The sequence below is a fragment of the Cannabis sativa genome, chromosome 3, assembly GCF_029168945.1.
Source record: "Cannabis sativa cultivar Pink pepper isolate KNU-18-1 chromosome 3, ASM2916894v1, whole genome shotgun sequence".
In the NCBI taxonomy this organism is placed as follows: domain Eukaryota; kingdom Viridiplantae; phylum Streptophyta; class Magnoliopsida; order Rosales; family Cannabaceae; genus Cannabis; species Cannabis sativa.
This window is the reverse complement of record NC_083603.1, coordinates 1,914,375-1,931,156: the sequence shown is the minus strand read 5'-3', so window position 1 is coordinate 1,931,156 and position 16,782 is coordinate 1,914,375. Positions and strand designations below refer to the sequence as shown.

General features: G+C 31.8%; 2 protein-coding genes across 5 annotated transcripts; both read left to right on the top strand.

Annotated features, from left to right (window-relative positions):
• The first annotated feature begins 3,699 nt into the window (after positions 1-3,699).
• Positions 3,700-7,197, top strand: LOC115709922 (protein GAMETE CELL DEFECTIVE 1, mitochondrial). 2 transcript variants are annotated; one of them, XM_030638183.2, is made up of 4 exons: positions 3,700-3,847; positions 4,532-5,336; positions 6,369-6,558; positions 6,788-7,197. In XM_030638183.2, the coding sequence occupies exons 2-4, from the start codon at positions 4,591-4,593 to the stop codon at positions 7,004-7,006; spliced, it is 1,155 nt and encodes a 384-aa protein (XP_030494043.1). In that variant the 5' UTR covers positions 3,700-3,847; positions 4,532-4,590; the 3' UTR covers positions 7,007-7,197. The 2 variants fall into 2 exon arrangements, with proteins under 2 accessions (XP_030494043.1, XP_030494042.1); XM_030638182.2 differs by having other exon boundaries at positions 3,715-3,888.
• Positions 7,198-8,192: 995 nt separating this feature from the next.
• LOC115711381 (uncharacterized) lies at positions 8,193-12,955 on the top strand. 3 transcript variants are annotated; one of them, XR_009686710.1, is made up of 5 exons: positions 8,193-8,523; positions 8,669-9,240; positions 9,872-10,017; positions 10,143-12,588; positions 12,700-12,955. XR_009686710.1 is itself a non-coding variant. In XM_061111466.1 (4 exons), the coding sequence occupies exons 2-4, from the start codon at positions 8,671-8,673 to the stop codon at positions 12,487-12,489; spliced, it is 3,063 nt and encodes a 1,020-aa protein (XP_060967449.1). In that variant the 5' UTR covers positions 8,194-8,523; positions 8,651-8,670; the 3' UTR covers positions 12,490-12,955. The 3 variants fall into 3 exon arrangements, 1 of the variants encoding a protein (XP_060967449.1); XR_009686709.1 differs by having other exon boundaries at positions 8,194-8,523; positions 8,651-9,240; XM_061111466.1 differs by having other exon boundaries at positions 8,194-8,523; positions 8,651-9,240; positions 10,143-12,955.
• The last annotated feature ends 3,827 nt before the right edge of the window (positions 12,956-16,782 follow it).

The window sequence follows — 16,782 nt, the reverse complement described above, 5'->3', positions numbered from 1 at the left end:
TGGATTAAATCATGCCTTTTAAACTTGTAATACTGTTAAAAATCTTCACTGAACTATTGAGATTGTTGGATTTAAGAATTTATGTTTAATTTTAATAAGGAAAGTCTAACATAGATGAAAATTCAGATGACATAATTTGGTACGTGTCAAAATTCGAGAAGCATGATTTAGTAGATATTAAAGTTCAGGGAGCATGATTTAGGACATGGGTCATCATTGAATTAGTAAAATTGAATGAAGTTGGATAAAAGTCCTTAAATCTAAAAATCTCAATAGTCTAGCGAAAATTTTTAACGATCATAAAAATTTAGGGGCATGATTTAATACATGTTAAAATTTAGAAAGTAAAAAAAAAAATCTTAATTAACCTTCTTAAAATGTCATTAATTTTTCTCAAATACTCTTTTAAGAGAAAGGAATTATTGTTGTTGTAGATTTGTCATATTCCAAGAAATGTTTCAAATTCTTAAATTGAACGATGAAAATTTGATTTAATCTTTACATATTTATACTCTTTATGATATTAAATCTGAAAAAACTATCTTACTAATTTCTCTCTTCTTATTTATGATCTCATATATCTTTGATAACTATTTATTACAAATTATGCAAGAAAAAAAATTGGCCAGTGATTATACTAAAGACAATATTTAATGGTACTGAATAAGAAAAGAACCATCTAAAAAAACTAATTTGAAATTTTTACATGAAAAATCCATTTTACACAATTTATTACAAATTTACTCACACACGCTTATGACTACATTTTTACTTACAAAGTTGCTTTTATTACACAAATACCACTTAGTCATCATTCCATCCATCATCAATCAAATCCTACTCTCTTCCCTCTCTTTTTTTATTTTCTATCAATCAATCCATCATTTCACTCTTTTTTTTTCTTTTTTTTTAATTTTATTTCAGTTTTTAATTTTTTATTTTTCATTTTATTTCAGTTTTTAATTTTTTATTTTGAATTTTATTTTCAGTTTTTAATTTTTAATTTTTTTTCCATAACAATTCTTCTTTTTTTTTTATTTTTAATTTTTAATTGTAAAGCTAGTTTCTTATATATTGTTGCTTAGGTCTAGGATTGACTTCTATCAATCAATCCATCATTTCACTCTCTTTTTTTCTTCTTTTCTTTTTATTTTTAATTTTATTTCGTTTTTAATTTTTAATTTTTAATTTTATTTCAGTTTTTAATTTTAAATTTTTTTACATAACAATTCTTCTTTTCTTTTTATTTTTAATTTTAAATTGTAAAGCTAGTTTCTTATATATTCTTACGAAGAAACCGACCTTGATAACATATGGAGCGACTGTGTAGAGAATAAAGCCGTAAAGAGTATAGAAATCATTCGTGCTTCTTATGTATGTTTGCTCAACAAATAATGCAGAGATTTCATTGTCAACGTTTCTGGGAAAAAAGCTAATGTTGGTGCTGATGTTCGAACCGAGGTTTGTTTTCGGTTTCTTTTTGGTTTTCTCCCATATTTGAAATTTTACACCTTCTATATGTATTTGAAAAGAAAACGATCTAATTCATGCTTATAGTAGTATTGACGTGAGTAGAGTTATAAAATTAATATTAGAAAAATATTAGGACAAACATGATTAAGATTTATGAGTAAAGGTGGCAAAGCTAATAGATTAGATTAACCTGGTCAGTCCCATTTTTATATCATCAATGGGTAACAATGAGATTTATCATGGATGTTGATGTTCAAAGAGTTTTTCCTGTATTTTAGTTTGTATACAGTTGTTTTGTAGTTTTATTATAGTTTTGCTACTTGCATATGTTATTTCACTATAAAATTAATATGCAACTATTTGCACAAAACTTACTATGTATAACTACTATTTCTTAGTCCCCATCAAATTAAATTCTTGCATAATATATAAACTATCATAAAACGATAATGCAACTATAAGACAACTATTTGCACTTGCATACAGTTGTTTTGTAGTTTTATTATAGTTTTGCTACTTGCATATGTTATTTCACTATAAAATTAATATGCAACTATTTGCACAAAACTTACTATGTATAACTACTATTTCTTAGTCCCCATCAAATTAAATTCTTGCATAATATATAAACTATCATAAAACGATAATGCAACTATAAGGCAACTATTTGCACTTGCATACAGTTGTTTTGTAGTTTTGTTATAGTTTTGCTACTTGCATATGTTATTTCACTATAAAATTAATATGCAACTATTTGCACAAAACTTACTATGTATAACTACTATTTCTTAGTCCCATCAAATTAAATTCTTGCATAATATATAAAGTATCATAAAACGATAATGCAACTATAAGGCAACCAAAACAAAAAATAAATCAAAATGCAAGTGTATATAACGTAGATGTATTATTCATGAGGTTTTTTTTTTTAATTTTTCACATCATACATTGTTTTGGATTTAGTGGGAGCTCCAGATCTGTTTGTTACAGATCTACATTTCATGAATATAGATTTCGATATTAGGGGGAGTTATTTTGATCGAATAAAATAGAAAACAAATGTGTAATTTCGCTTCTTCACGGCTTTTTCGATTTTTTTCGTCATTTTCAGTATAGATCATTGCAGGTATTCTTTTCCAGTTGATTTTGCCAGAATTAATAGTTGTATTTTTCTCGTTTTGGTTTCATTTTGGTTGTTTTGCGGTTTTGAAACGAGCGCGTATTTTCATCTTCATGGTTCGCTCTGCGTACAAATTAGGCTTAGTGCATGTGGTATTTTTGTAAATATTTGTATGTGGACTGTATAAATATTTAATGGGCCGGCCCAAAGTATTTTTGTAATTTTTTTTTTCCTTTTTTGTATTTTTTTGTTTTTTTCCCAACTAATTTAGGGATAAATTAAGGAATATTTTTTTAAAAAAATTTATTAATTTTTTTTTTAAAATATATTTACTTTTATAAATGAATTGTCGATTATATTCTTACTATTTACTTAAGTCTAACATTTATTTTTTTATATCGAATATGAATAAAGTAAAAACTAAAATAAAGTAGGAAAACTTACAAAAATACTGGATTTTGGGTTAACTTTTACAAAAATATTGTCACACGAAAATCTTTTCAAAAAATTGTGTTTTTATAAAACACCAGTAAAACACAAAACAGAACAAATCAAAACAACAGTAGAACACTTAAAAAATACCAGTAGAATACCAGTGAAAACTTAACACAGTATACTGCAGTATGAAACTTATAAAAAAATACAATAAAAAAATAAAAAATACCGCCTGACAGTATTTTTGTAAAAAAATAGCAAAAGGTAGTATATATCATGTAAATTTCCCAATAAAGGTATGTATGAGGAAATTACACTCTATACTCTTTTTATATTGTCCTCTTTTATTTTTACCCTATTTTTTAAAGTCTATCATTTTTATCTCTTTTTTTAAATATTGTGCCAATTTTGCCCCTGTCACTTCAAGATACTCTCCATGTGACTCTCTTATGTTAGGGTATTTTGGGTACAATAGATATAAAAAGAGGTATGTTTCAAATAAATATAAAATTAGAGGTAAATTTGATTAATTGATTAATAAAAAGGGTATTTTTCAACTTACCCCATAAAGTATAGTGGGTATTTCATATTTATAAAAAAAGCCCATCTCTAATCCATCTTGAAAGTCTTATAGCCCAAGCCCAACCAAAGCCCAACAAACCCTAACTCTGGCGCACGCACACCCACCGTGGCTCCGCTTCCAGCCAACGCCTTTCGACGTGAAAATAACTCTATTACCTCTCTCTCTCTCTCTCCTCTCTCTCTCTCTCTCAATCGCTCTTCCAAGCTTTCTCTGCTGCCACCATCGGCCGTCTCCAGGTCCGCCGCCATTATCTCTTTCATATCTTCGCCCTATTTATGTACGTAATGTATTCTTTTCTCTTCTTTTTTTTGGCTTAATTTTTTATTTTGATATCCTTGGCTTTAGTTTTAGTTTTAGTTTTTAAATCCGATTATTGACAATGGAGCTTAAAAGCGAAGAAGAATTATCTAACTAATTGTAGGTGTTTTTGAGTTGATGTTGAAGAGTGTTATTTGTTGATTATAAATAACCAAGATTGGTTTTTGGAAAAATGGAGGAGAATAAAATTATATTTCTATTATATGTTATTTATTTTTCTACGAAATTGTGCAAATGAATTTTACTCTTTTCCCATCAGAGATTTTGGGTTGGAATCTTAGATAGTGAAGTTCATTTCCCTTTTGAGTGTTTTTGTAAAAATAGTCATTAAATTTAAGCTACCAAAAATTACACTATGCGACCTTAAAAAGACTATTATGGATCATAAATATACACTATTTCACCATAATCACAGTGTAAACTCAATGTAGTTCTTTTGCTAATTTAACATTTTCAGGTTGTTAGTTTGGAAAATTACCCATTTGGCTCTCGTTATGCATTTGGGCGTGTTCGTTTGCAGCTTATATGTTCATATTTGTTGGTTTAGCTTAATACCTTAGATTGTCTGGTGGATGTTGATGAGGGGTGTTTATGATTTTCAGGATTTTTTTCGGAATTTCTTGAGTGGCAGAGTCAATTCTAGGAGTGAAATACTATAGCAATGCAGAATCTGCAGCGTGTTATTACCCGTCTGTCCTCTATTTCACTTAATGCAAACACTTCAACATTGAGAGTTTTGAATGAGAAAACAAAAGACGTGCTTCAAAATGGTGCTGTAATTCAGTCGAGGAATGGTAGCGAAGTTTATAATAAATATGCGTCCTCTCGTGTCTTTTCATCAACATCTCGGGGCGGTGATGGTGAAAATGATAGCGGAGGTGAATGGGGAAAGGCTGTAGCTGGAACATTTGGTGATTCCACCACATCAGGGGATTTGGGTTGGGATTCAGTGTCTTCTTGGTCTACTGGAATTACCAAGGATCATTTCGATGGGGAGGTTGCAGGTCATCGTTCTAGTGGTAGTGATAAGTCTCACTCTACAGTGATTACTGAGATTCAGAAAGTTGATGATAGCTTAGAAGAATGGAAAGCAGAGAACAAGAGAAGTAGGGCAGTTTTGGATGGATGGGGTAATAGGATGCAGGAGACGACTGTCTTATTGAAGCAAGTTCGTGAACCTGGTGCTAGAGGATCTTATCTCAAGGACTCCGAGAAGGCTGAGATGTATAAACTGCACAAGGAAAATCCGGAAGTTTACACAGTGGAGAAACTGGCAAAGGATTATAGGATTATGAGGCAGAGAGTTCATGCCATTCTTTGGCTCAAGGAGCTTGAAGAGGAGGAGGAAAAGAAGCTTGGTCGTCCTTTGGATGATTCTGTTGAGCTCTTGCTTGATGCCTTCCCCGAGTAAGGAACATTTGATCTTCGTTTATTATTTTATCTCATTGTTGAACTGTGTTGGTAGAGAATCTTTATTAGTAATGCATGTTTACTCCCTTTTTCATAATAATCTTATAACTAGTCAAAATATTGGTTAAACACATGATAAAGTTTCATGAGAATTATATCGTTTGTTACATGCAGCTAATTGTAAGAATTTTGATGGTTTGGTTTGTCTGCATGTGTACAAAGAAGTATGATATAGGCAGACTAGAAAAACTGAGTTTTGCACTCTTTTTTTTATTTATATACATAAATCATTTTCTGTTGTTTATAAGATCAAAGTGGTGTCATAATCTGTCTTTTTTTTATTGTAGAACTGAAGATATTATTGATGTTCTTATTTCATCATTGATTATGTAAATCTGTTTGTTGCAACTACTTTTATCTGGTTTTGTACTCTCGATTCTTGAGTTAGTATTTAGATTGAGAAAGCCTATTTAGATTGAGAAATCCTTTTTTTAATTATTGAAACGTTTAAGTTACTATTAGTCTTTTAAAATCTTGCTTATCCTTACTTTCCTTCCCTTATAATTTATCTGAGGTTTATATTTTAATGTCTAGGATCATCTTCATCACATTAAAACATGCTATAAGCCGTTACGTGTTCTTCACTTTTGGTTTTCGAGTTTAGTATTCTTTTGACATAGATACTATCCTGTTAGTTAATAGAGATACATGCACTGTGCTCCTCGTGGAATGTCTTAAAGGTAGTACTGACCCTACCCAAGCAAATATTTGTTTCAAAGAGCAGGGTTTTCGTCTTTCTAGCTCTTAAATTATAATTTAAATCCCTGTTGGCTTACTGGTGATTGTATGTAAACTTTATCTCCAATGCACAAAGGTTCCTACATAACCCTGTAGTATTTCAGGATCAGGAGGCTATCGAAATTTCTATCGAGATACTTATAAGGGACTTGAAAACCCCATAGGCTTTGGGTGCACAAACTATTTTTCTTCACACTGTACTGACATTTTTTCTGTTTCTTAATATTGCAGATTCTTCATCTCACATGATCGGGAATTTCATGTGGCATCACTTCCATACAAACCCGACTTTAAAGTTATGCCAGAAGGTTGGGATGGTACTACCAGAGATTTAGATGAAGTCCATTATGAGATCTCACAAAAAGAAGATGAGATGCTTTATGAAGAATTCGTCCAGAAAATGAACTTCAACAAAAAGAAAGTAAGTTCTTCCTGACCGTTCCTTGACAAATTAAGTAAATGTCAAATTTAAACATATCATGAACTCCGTTATCTGAAGAGAGCACAAACATGAACAATTTTGAGTTGGGTATTTTTAATTTCTAGCTGCATTCGGTTTTTAAAAAATGATGAATGGCAGAGCCAATTCCAGCACAGCATTTCTTTATGCTTCTTTGTTTGATGTGATTGCTGCATTTGTACACACACAGATGGCAGGTGAGGTCTTCCGACACAAGTACAGCCGTCGTCGTCCTTCAAATGGCTGGAATTTCACAGTGGAGAAAATGGGGTCACGTGGTAAGCGTGGAGGTGGTGGCGGGTGGAAGTTTGTTAGCATAGCCGATGGTTCCAGTCGACCTCTAAACGAAATGGAGAAAATGTATGTAAGGCGAGAAACCCCAAGACGAAGACGCAAAATCCTTCCTTGATGATGACTCACTTAAGGGTTTCCTTGGTATTTGAATAAATTTGTTTCATAGATTTTGTTCTTAATTTTCTGTGCTGTTAGTTTTATACTGCCAATTCTGGTCTTTGCTTTGCTGCAAAACTATAATATGGATTAGAATGTATACTCTTTTAGAGTTATATTATTGTATTGTATTGATTTGTTTTTCATGCACATTAATTTTGGTGAAAAATGAAAATCTTTGGTAATAAGAATATTTTCTTACGTACAGTTCAAATTTATCGAAGACCAATTAAAATTAATCAGAGTAAAATTGTAAAAGAAGGGTCAAACTTAAAACTACACTATCAAGTCATTCTTTTTTTTTTTTTTTAGTCTCTTGTAGAGTTTTTATTTTCATTAGCATGATAACGTTAATCTTAATTGGTTTTTTCAAAAAGAAATGGTAAATTTAGACTTGGCCTTTATTTTAAGAGAAAAGCCAAAGGGTATTCATTGTGTCTAGTGGTGTAATAAATATTATAAAAAATTACTAACTATAGTAGAGAGATATTTTGTCGTGGTGTTAGATATTATGAGTGTCTTATAGTAATATAATTTTTATTTCTGTTAAGGATTTTAATAGAGAATTAGCCGGGAGTGTTTTCCATTAGGCACTATGTTGTTTTGATATTGTTTTAATGTTATTTTTATGTATTTTTTTATTGTGTTTTTAAAATATCTTAAAAATATATACATTTTTTTTTTTTACAAAAATTGATATTTTATGTAACAGAAATAGTAGAGGGTACTATTGGTGCTAGGCACTATGATTGTCTCGTAGCAATGGTCTTTATGTAATTATCCATTTTTTATAAGCTTATTAGTAATTTTTTCCTCACTTTGACATGTACCAAATCGTGTCCCTGAACTTTTTCGGCCGTTAAAAATTTCCCTGAACTATTGAGATTGTTAAATTTAAAGACTTTTGTCCAATTTCATTCAATTATACTGTTTCAGTGATTCTTTATGTATTAAACCATGCTCCTCAGACTTTGATATCTACCAAATCATGTCCCTCAAACTTTGATATGTACTAAATCATGTCTCTTAAACTTTCTTCGATGTTAGAATTTTTTTACTAAAATTAGACAAAAGTCTTTAAATCTAACATCTCAATAATTAAAGTAAAATTTTTAACAGTCAAAAAAGTTCAAGGGGCATGATTTGGTACATATCAGAGTTCGGAGGAAAAATTACTAATGAGCTATTTTTATAATTGGATTGGATTAAATATTTGGTTCAATTGAATTGCATTGAATTTCTTGTCCACCTCTACTTTTGCCTTAGTTCAGTTCGGTCCGACCCGTCACATTTTATTCTGAATCGGACCAAGCCCGACCCGGTTTAAGAGATTGAGAATAGATTTTCAAAAAATTCAAACTCCCACCTAATTTCATTCCTATCCACTTTCAAATATTCAAAATCCCATAAACCTTAGATCAAGGGCGGGAGCTTCATCTTTCTGAGATTCGACGCCATTTTCGATCCTCAACTCAGGTTCGTTTCTTCTCCTTCGGTTCTTGTTTTTTCAGCATTTTATATTATGTAAAATCGTCTGTTTCTTCAACGACTTCTATCAAATTTCTCATCGAATTTTGCCTTATATGATGTACTTACATTGTAGTTATAATCATAAGGACAGAAATGGCGGTTGAAGAGAGCCTATTGACGAAGAAAATCGCCAAAATCCTCGACGAAGCCTCTGTATCCAACGCGAACCACAACCGTAAACTCAAGGACCTCTCTTCCCTACGTTCTAAGACAACAACTTCATCATCATCCTTCTTTGTTTCATTCTCCGAAGCCCTAATTCCTCTCTTCGCCTTCCAGAGGCGATCGCCCTCAGCCGAGCGTGTTGTCCGCTTCGTCTCTGCCTTCGCAACCTACAGAGATCCCAACCACAATCTAGACTGCGATGCCTTCTTGGAGGACTTTCTTAGGTTCCTCCTCGTTGCCAGTGCTGCTGCCAACAAGACACCCAGGTTCCGTGCTTGTCAGGTTTTTTCCGAGATTATCATGAGGTTACCTGATGATGCAGAAGTAGCTAGCGAACTTTGGGATGAGGTAATAGAATGCTTGAAGGTCCGGGTGGTGGACAAGGTTCCTTTGATTCGTACTTACGCAGTTAGGGCTCTTTCTCGATTTGCAATTGATTGTGAGAACAGTGATGTTCTTGATTTATTTCTAGAGTTTCTTCCTCTCGAACAAAGTGCGGTGAGTTTCCCTACTTACTTTAATGCTGTATAATCAATCACATGTAATCTGCACAATACATTTACTTTAATAATTGAATAAGAATACATTGGAATGAGAATAACCAAATAACACAGAAGAAAAGAACTTCGGTAGTTAAAGTTTTCTCAGAGAGAGATTTATATTAGGTGTTCAAAATAACTTGATTAATAAAACAGCAAATGTGCATGTGTAGAAACTTATAACTGTGTTTAGTTATGCATAGGAATATCTAGTTAGATTAATGCTGTATAAAATCTTTAGAACTATGCAAATCGTTGCAAATATTCTCCTGTTATTTTTTATAACAATTTGCTTATATGGCTATAAATTACAAGTATAATTATACTACAAGAGCTTATTTGAATGCACATACATACTTATAATAAGTGGCTTACCACATAAGTGTGTGCACATATCATTACTCTTACTTTAGTATTTTATTTTTGAGATATTTCTTTCTTATTATAGAAAAGGCAGGTCCTTTGATAAAACACATCACTCTTTCTTTTAGTTTGATTTTTGTGGGATACCTTTCAGAAATGGCAGTGTATTTACTTCCCCTCATTTACAAATATCTTTTTGATAATATGCAAATGGTGCTTTTTCATAGGAGGTGCGTAAGACTATTCTGCTATCTCTACCTCCTTCTAATGCTACTTCACAAGCAATTATTGAATGTACGATGGATGTTAGTGAATCAGTACGCAAAGCTGCATACTATGTTCTAGCTGATAAATTTCCTCTTCAAAGCCTCAGGTATATTTTCAAGTTCTGATGTGATTTGGTTTTTCGTATTACTAACACTGTACATACTGTTGGCTGGCTGTATATAACTAAATTTGAATTGGAGGTGGTTTAATGGTTATGGTTTATTTTGGCAGCATCAAGCTCAGAACAGTTATTCTTCAGAGAGGACTTGCAGATCGTTCTACTGTTGTTGTAAAGGAGTGTATTAGAATGATGACAGATGAGTGGCTTAACAAATGCTGCAATGGAAACCCTGTACAGTTTCTCAAGTATCTTGATGTTGAAACATATGAAACGGTTGGCGAGTCTGTGATGCAGGTGTTGTTAGAAGCTGGCTTAATTCAATTACATGATACAGAAAGTATCCAACAATACATATCATCACACAATGAAACTAGTACTGAAGATGCCGAGAATTCCACCTCAAACATTGAATTGATGGAAGCTGAAGATGCTCTTTATTGGAAGATGGTATGTAGGCACTTGCAGAGAGAAGCGCAGGCCAAGGGTTCGGATGCTGCTGCTACTATGGGAACTGAAGCTGCAGTGTATGCTGAGGAGGCTTCAAAGAACAATGACCTTCTGGAGAGGATTTTACCTGCAACTGTTTCTGACTACATAAAACTAGTCAAAGCTCATATGAATGCTGGACCCATTTATCGGTTTACATCTAGACAGCTTGTATTGCTTGGTGCTATGCTTGATTTTTCCGATTCTGCAAACAGAAAGGTGGCTAGTGAATTTTTGATGGAGCTCTTGCACAAGCCTTTTGACAATGAACAAGATGATGATGGGAACATTGTTGTCCTCGGAGATGGAATAAATCTTGGAGGAGATAGAGATTGGGCTGATGCAGTGTTTGAATTGGCAAGGAAGGTTCATTCAGCAAGTGGTGAATTTGAAGAAGTTGTCCTTAGTGTTATAGAAGAGCTAGCTCAGCCTTGCAGGGAGCGAACAGCGAATTTTATGCAGTGGATGCACTCTCTTGCGGTGATTGGCTTTCTCTTAGAGAATACAAAATCCTTGCGTTTGATTCAAGGGAAAGCTATTGAACCTACTGAAATACTGCAATCTATATTGCTTCCTGGGGCAAAACATGTGCATTTAGACGTCCAGAGGATTTCCATCAGGTGTATTGCACTTTTCGGCTTGTTAGAGAAGAAGCCGAGTAAAGAAGTTGTAAGGCAGTTAAGACTTTCACTTGTTAAGGGCCCAACTCCAATTAGCATAATGGCTAGTAAGGCATTGATTGATCTTGGGATGTGGCATAATCCTAAGGAAGTTGATAGTGCTTTCGGACTGGATCTCTTACCAAATTGTCAAGAGAATGAAGTTTCATCAAGTCCGACGACAATTTTCGATGATGAAGAAGGTAGCTTGAATATTAAACTACTCGATCTCTTGTATGCCGGACTTGTTAAAGATGATTGGGGTGATTTTCTAGCAAGTGATGAGAATGAGTCAGTTCAGGGTGTTCTTGCAGAGGGCTTTGCAAAGATTCTTCTTTTGAGTGAAAGCTATCCAAGCATTCCTACTTCTTTACATCCCTTGCTATTAACCAAGCTTATTAGCTTGTATTTCAGCAGTGAAACCAAAGATTTGCAACGGTTGAAACAATGTCTATCAGTGTTTTTCGAGCATTACCCTTCCCTCTCAGCTAATCACAAGAAGTATTTATCCAAGGCCTTTGTTCCAGTCATGCGCTCTATGTGGCCAGGCATTGATGGAAACACTGCAGCTTCTCCCATTGCAGTGTCTAAAATGCGCAAGCGTGCTGTCCAAGCATCGAGATTCATGTTGCAGATGATGCAGGCTCCTCTTTACGAAGATAGTGTCGAACCTCCACTCGAGTGTGGCGAGGAAGGGCTCGCAATACGCATAGCAATAGAGGTGGCAAACTTCCCCAATAAAAAGACCTCTGCAGAAAGGGCATATATATCAGCTATTTCTAAAATACTTGTTCTTCTTCATTTCCGCTCATCTGAACAAGATGCAATTAAGTTAATGAGGAGGATTTTAGTTTCTGTTACGACATCTGTATCAACAACAGAGAGAGACCTTATTAAGGAGTTAAAAAGAATGGCTGATCATCTTAGTGAAGTTGATAGAAATGTGGATGATGAGCAACTCCCGGCACAAGACCAAGCTAATCTTATATTGGAGAGGTTAGAAGTAGACTTCAATTTGGATCCCAGAGTTTCAGATAAAACTATTCAGTCACCAATTCCTCGTTCAACTAAACCGAAACGAGGCAAGAGACAAGTGAGGCAGCAAGAGACATCTTCTTCATCAGAAGAAGAAGAAGAAGAAAGTTCACCTACCTCAATTGTTCCAGTAAACAGGCAGTCTGTGAGGGCAAGTAAGACTGCGGCACTATCGAAGATTACTGCCAGTAGAGCCCCCAGGATTGCTGAAGATGAGATTGCAGAGGAAGAAGAATCTGATGTGACATCTGATGAATCCGATCAGGTTAGTGAATAAGCCATTGGTATATCTGTAATTGTGGTTCTGATGTTGTTTTCAGAGACAGTCTTCTTCTATTATGGTTCATTCAAGCAAGGAATAGTGTTGTTTTCAGAGGTAAATTCATTGAGTTTGTTTGTTTTTTTTTACAAAGTAATAACATTCATTTACTTTGAAAGCTTTTCGATTAGCTCCTTTTTTTAACATGGTGATTTATGAAATCTGCAGGGGACAAATGTTTGTTGCATGAAGCTCGAAATGAACTCAAGTATGTATTTCGTTCTGATGCAGTATTTTGCTTAAACACTTATTTGATGGTAATGTTATAATCAATCTTGCAATGAAGTTCAATTTCATTATATATATATATATTTTGTGTGTCACTTCATCTCAACTTTGTTATCTTTGTATGTATAAATTCATATTGATATTTTGTGTACCAAAGTGTTTTGATAAATGATTGTGGGAATAACTTGTCTGATTACTCTTCGAAATGTCTTTTTGTCTTTCTATTCATGGAAAATAAGTAAAATCTAAAAGTGTTTATTTTATTTTGTTTTGATATAGAAGAAAATGAGAATATACATTTTTATAGGCTATTTATGATGTTTTTAAAAAAGTAAATGGTTCCTTCAAAAAAAAAAAAAAGTAAATGAAAATTTTATTAATAGGTAAATTGAATATAGTTTATTACATGTAGATAGAATCAACAAAATAGGACAAAAATTCTAACAACATCTTCAACTAAAAAATTTATATTTGATTTTTATTTCGAATGAAAATGTGATTGATTGCACCTATTACTAACAATTAGTGAAAGATTTGTCAATTAAAATTGAGTAAAAATACTTCAATTATTTAAACTAGAGTATAACATGACAAATTATGTTTAACATTTCTGACATTAAATATCGATGAATTATAAAATAAGATGTTAAAAAACACAGAAAAAGATCCCAAAATAACCTATTATCATTATTATTAGACAATAGAGTATAATGTGAATGATAGTGATTCTTCAAAGTGACTACTACTACATCCAAAGTCCAATGTATATTTTACATTATGTTTTTCTTTTCCTCCAAAATTTCAACTGAAAAAAGATGGAAAGCATCCACTTTTACTATGGTTTTTTTTTTTACTTGGTTGAAATAGTTGAGAAGACAATTAAGTTTGCGTACATTTAGGCTTGATATGGGCTGTTTTGTTAATCAATCTTGAAAAATAAAGGCTACAAAAACATGGTCATCCTATACTGTATTGTGACATTTTTCTAATTCTCTATTGACTTAATTATCTAACTTTTACATGTGATTTGGCCTCTTCTATTGACCCAACAAACATAACCATGAAATCAAAATACTACATGATATTATGTATACATCAAATTGTCATGCACTATTTGTTGGTGTAATATATAATGAGTGATAATATATAGTAAAAATAATTTTTAATTTTGTTTTTTTAGATTGTAATGATAAGTGTACTTAAAATATATTTCAAATTATTACACCTTATGAAGTACTATCAGTACTTTTTATAAATGTTGTTTCACGATTAGTTATCAATATTCCCTAAAAATTAATTTCTTAAGATATGAGAGCTAATACTTACTTATACTAATAACAGTATGATATTAAGGAGAGTGCTAAACACTATTACGATTGATTTAAAAACCTACCACATTAATGTATGTAAATTTTTTGTGCATGTTTTAAAATTTAAGGGCACATCATTACTCTTAATGAAAGGTAGTGATTCTTTTAATAACTCTTTTCAAAGAAGCTTTCACAGCACAATTGACATTAAAAAAGTGTCCACTTTTACTAATTACTCTAATATAAACAAGTCAGTCAATTTTGTCATGTGGAGAGTACTCGATCAATAGTACAAATAAGCAAATATGGTGTATAACAACATGACAAGAAGTAGCTTCTCGAAAATGGCTGTGAAGTTTAATTGTAGCAAAATTTTTGAATGTAGAGGGATTTCAATGAGGAATGTGAATTTGGTAAGAGAAGGAGAAGGCATTGTTGAAGTTTCTTGCCATAATTTTGGATTGAAAAAGGATTGGTTCATGCTCATAATCATAATCATAGTATAGACCTTTTCATTTATAATATATACTTTTTTTTTTAGAATTTAATTTTTATCTAGTTCCAGCCATTTAAACATCGTACTTTATAAGAGCAAACTACGTGCATAATAAAATTTGGCTATTAAAGCTACATTTTGTCTCAAATCTAAAATATTTATTTTTGGCTAATTATGATTTTTGTCTCCATAAACTTTGACATGTACCAAATTATGCAATTAACTTTTCAAGCTGTTAAAAATTTCTCTGAACTATTGTGATTATTGAATTTAAAGACTTTTTGTCCAGTTTTACTAAGAGAAGTCTAATATGATCATGAATGAAACTTTAAAAAGTATAATTTGATACAATTCAAAGTTTATGAGATACGATTTGATAAATATCAAAGTTCGAGGGGCACGATTTAGTACATGGACAATTATTGTATTAGTAAAATTGATCGAAATTGGATATAAGTCATTGAATCCAACACTCTTAATAATTTAAATAGAATATTTGACGGCCTAAAAAATTCATAAAACATAATTTAATACATATCAAAATTTAGTAGCAAAAATTCTAATTAGATTTTATTTTTTCGAGCATATGCTTTATAAATTTAGTAGTGATTTTATTATTTTGTTAGAGAAATCATTCGTTGGAACTTTTAGGTGATGATTGACTATTAGTGTGGAAACACTTAACCTACCCACCTACCTAATGTCCTCAATTCTCTTTTAGAGATTACACTATTGTCTACACTTTGACTAAAAAACAAAATACAATTTGCTTTAGATAAGAGACTAACGGTCTGATTAATTGTGTTTTCAAAAAGTGTAACTATGAAATAAAAATCTCAATTAGTGTGTGAAAATGTATTTGGATCAATGCAAAAATATTTGTACAGGCAAATTAATTACACATAAATTTAATACATATTTATGAGATAAAAAAATTAAATTAATTATTCTTATTTGAGATGCGTCCCACATAATAAAAATAGTTTGTGTGTCGAATTTTATGTAATTTATATCTACATGTGTCATTTTTCTTTTTCTCTTTAGTATTGTTATTGTGATGTTAAGCTAAAAGAAGAGTATTACTGTTAATTTTTGTGCCCAAAAATATATGTTGCAATATTTTTTAATTTTTTTTTATGGTGGTGTTCATTATAGTAACAATATTATCTTTATAAATTTTTTAAAAAAATTCAAATAATTTACAGTACTGAAAAATAAGTTTAAAATTTTTTAAACACGCGTAGTAAATTAAAATATTAAGAACTCTGTTTTCGTTACCGTAAATTATTTAGAATTTTTCAAAGATTTACAAGGATAATTATATTATTGTAACTATAAAGAATACTGCTATAATTTTTTTAAATAAATATTCCAACATGTAATTTCGGATGTAGAAATTATTTAAAAAATTATAATAGAATATTAAAATTAACACTCCTCTAAGTCAAAAGAAATGAAAAAAATTACATCTATTTTTTAAACTAAAAATGAGAAATTTTTTGAAATTTTTACATGAAAAATCCTTTTTACACACTTTATTACATAATTACCCTCACACGCCTATTACTACATTTATACTTACAAACTTATTTTTATTACACATTTACCACTTACTCATCATACCATGCATACACGTGTTCTCTCCCCATGCATCATCAATCAAATCATACTCTCTTCCCTCTCTTTTTTCATTTTGTTTTCATTTCATTTTCTATTCTTCATTTCTGTTCTCTAAGTTCATTTTGAATTCAAGTAACCTCCATTAACCACCCATAATTTATCACGTTTTTCCCTCTTATTTTTGGTTCATCCACGAATTTTCAACTTCCTTCTTACCCCACGATTTAGCAATCGTTTTTCCCTCTCTCGTTTCATTTTTTTCAATCTTATTTATACCATGGCAATCACTCGGTCATCTTCATCCCCTTCTCCAGTTCTCAAAAAGAAATCAAAAATGGGCAAGAAATCTTTGGCCAACAAATCCAAGGGTAAACGCCCAATCATTGATGATTTTGATTCTGATTTTGAAGCTCCCATGCCGAAGCGTGTGAGACCCCATTCTTCGAAGAAATCGAAGCCGAACTTGAGGAGCCCACGCTTCCCGTAAATTTCTCGGGAAAAAAATTTCAAAAATCTATTACACATGTCGAAGATCTGATCGAGGTTGGTTTTTAGTTTTATTTTCGTTTCCCTTTCTTCCATTTCTCGCTTTACCCA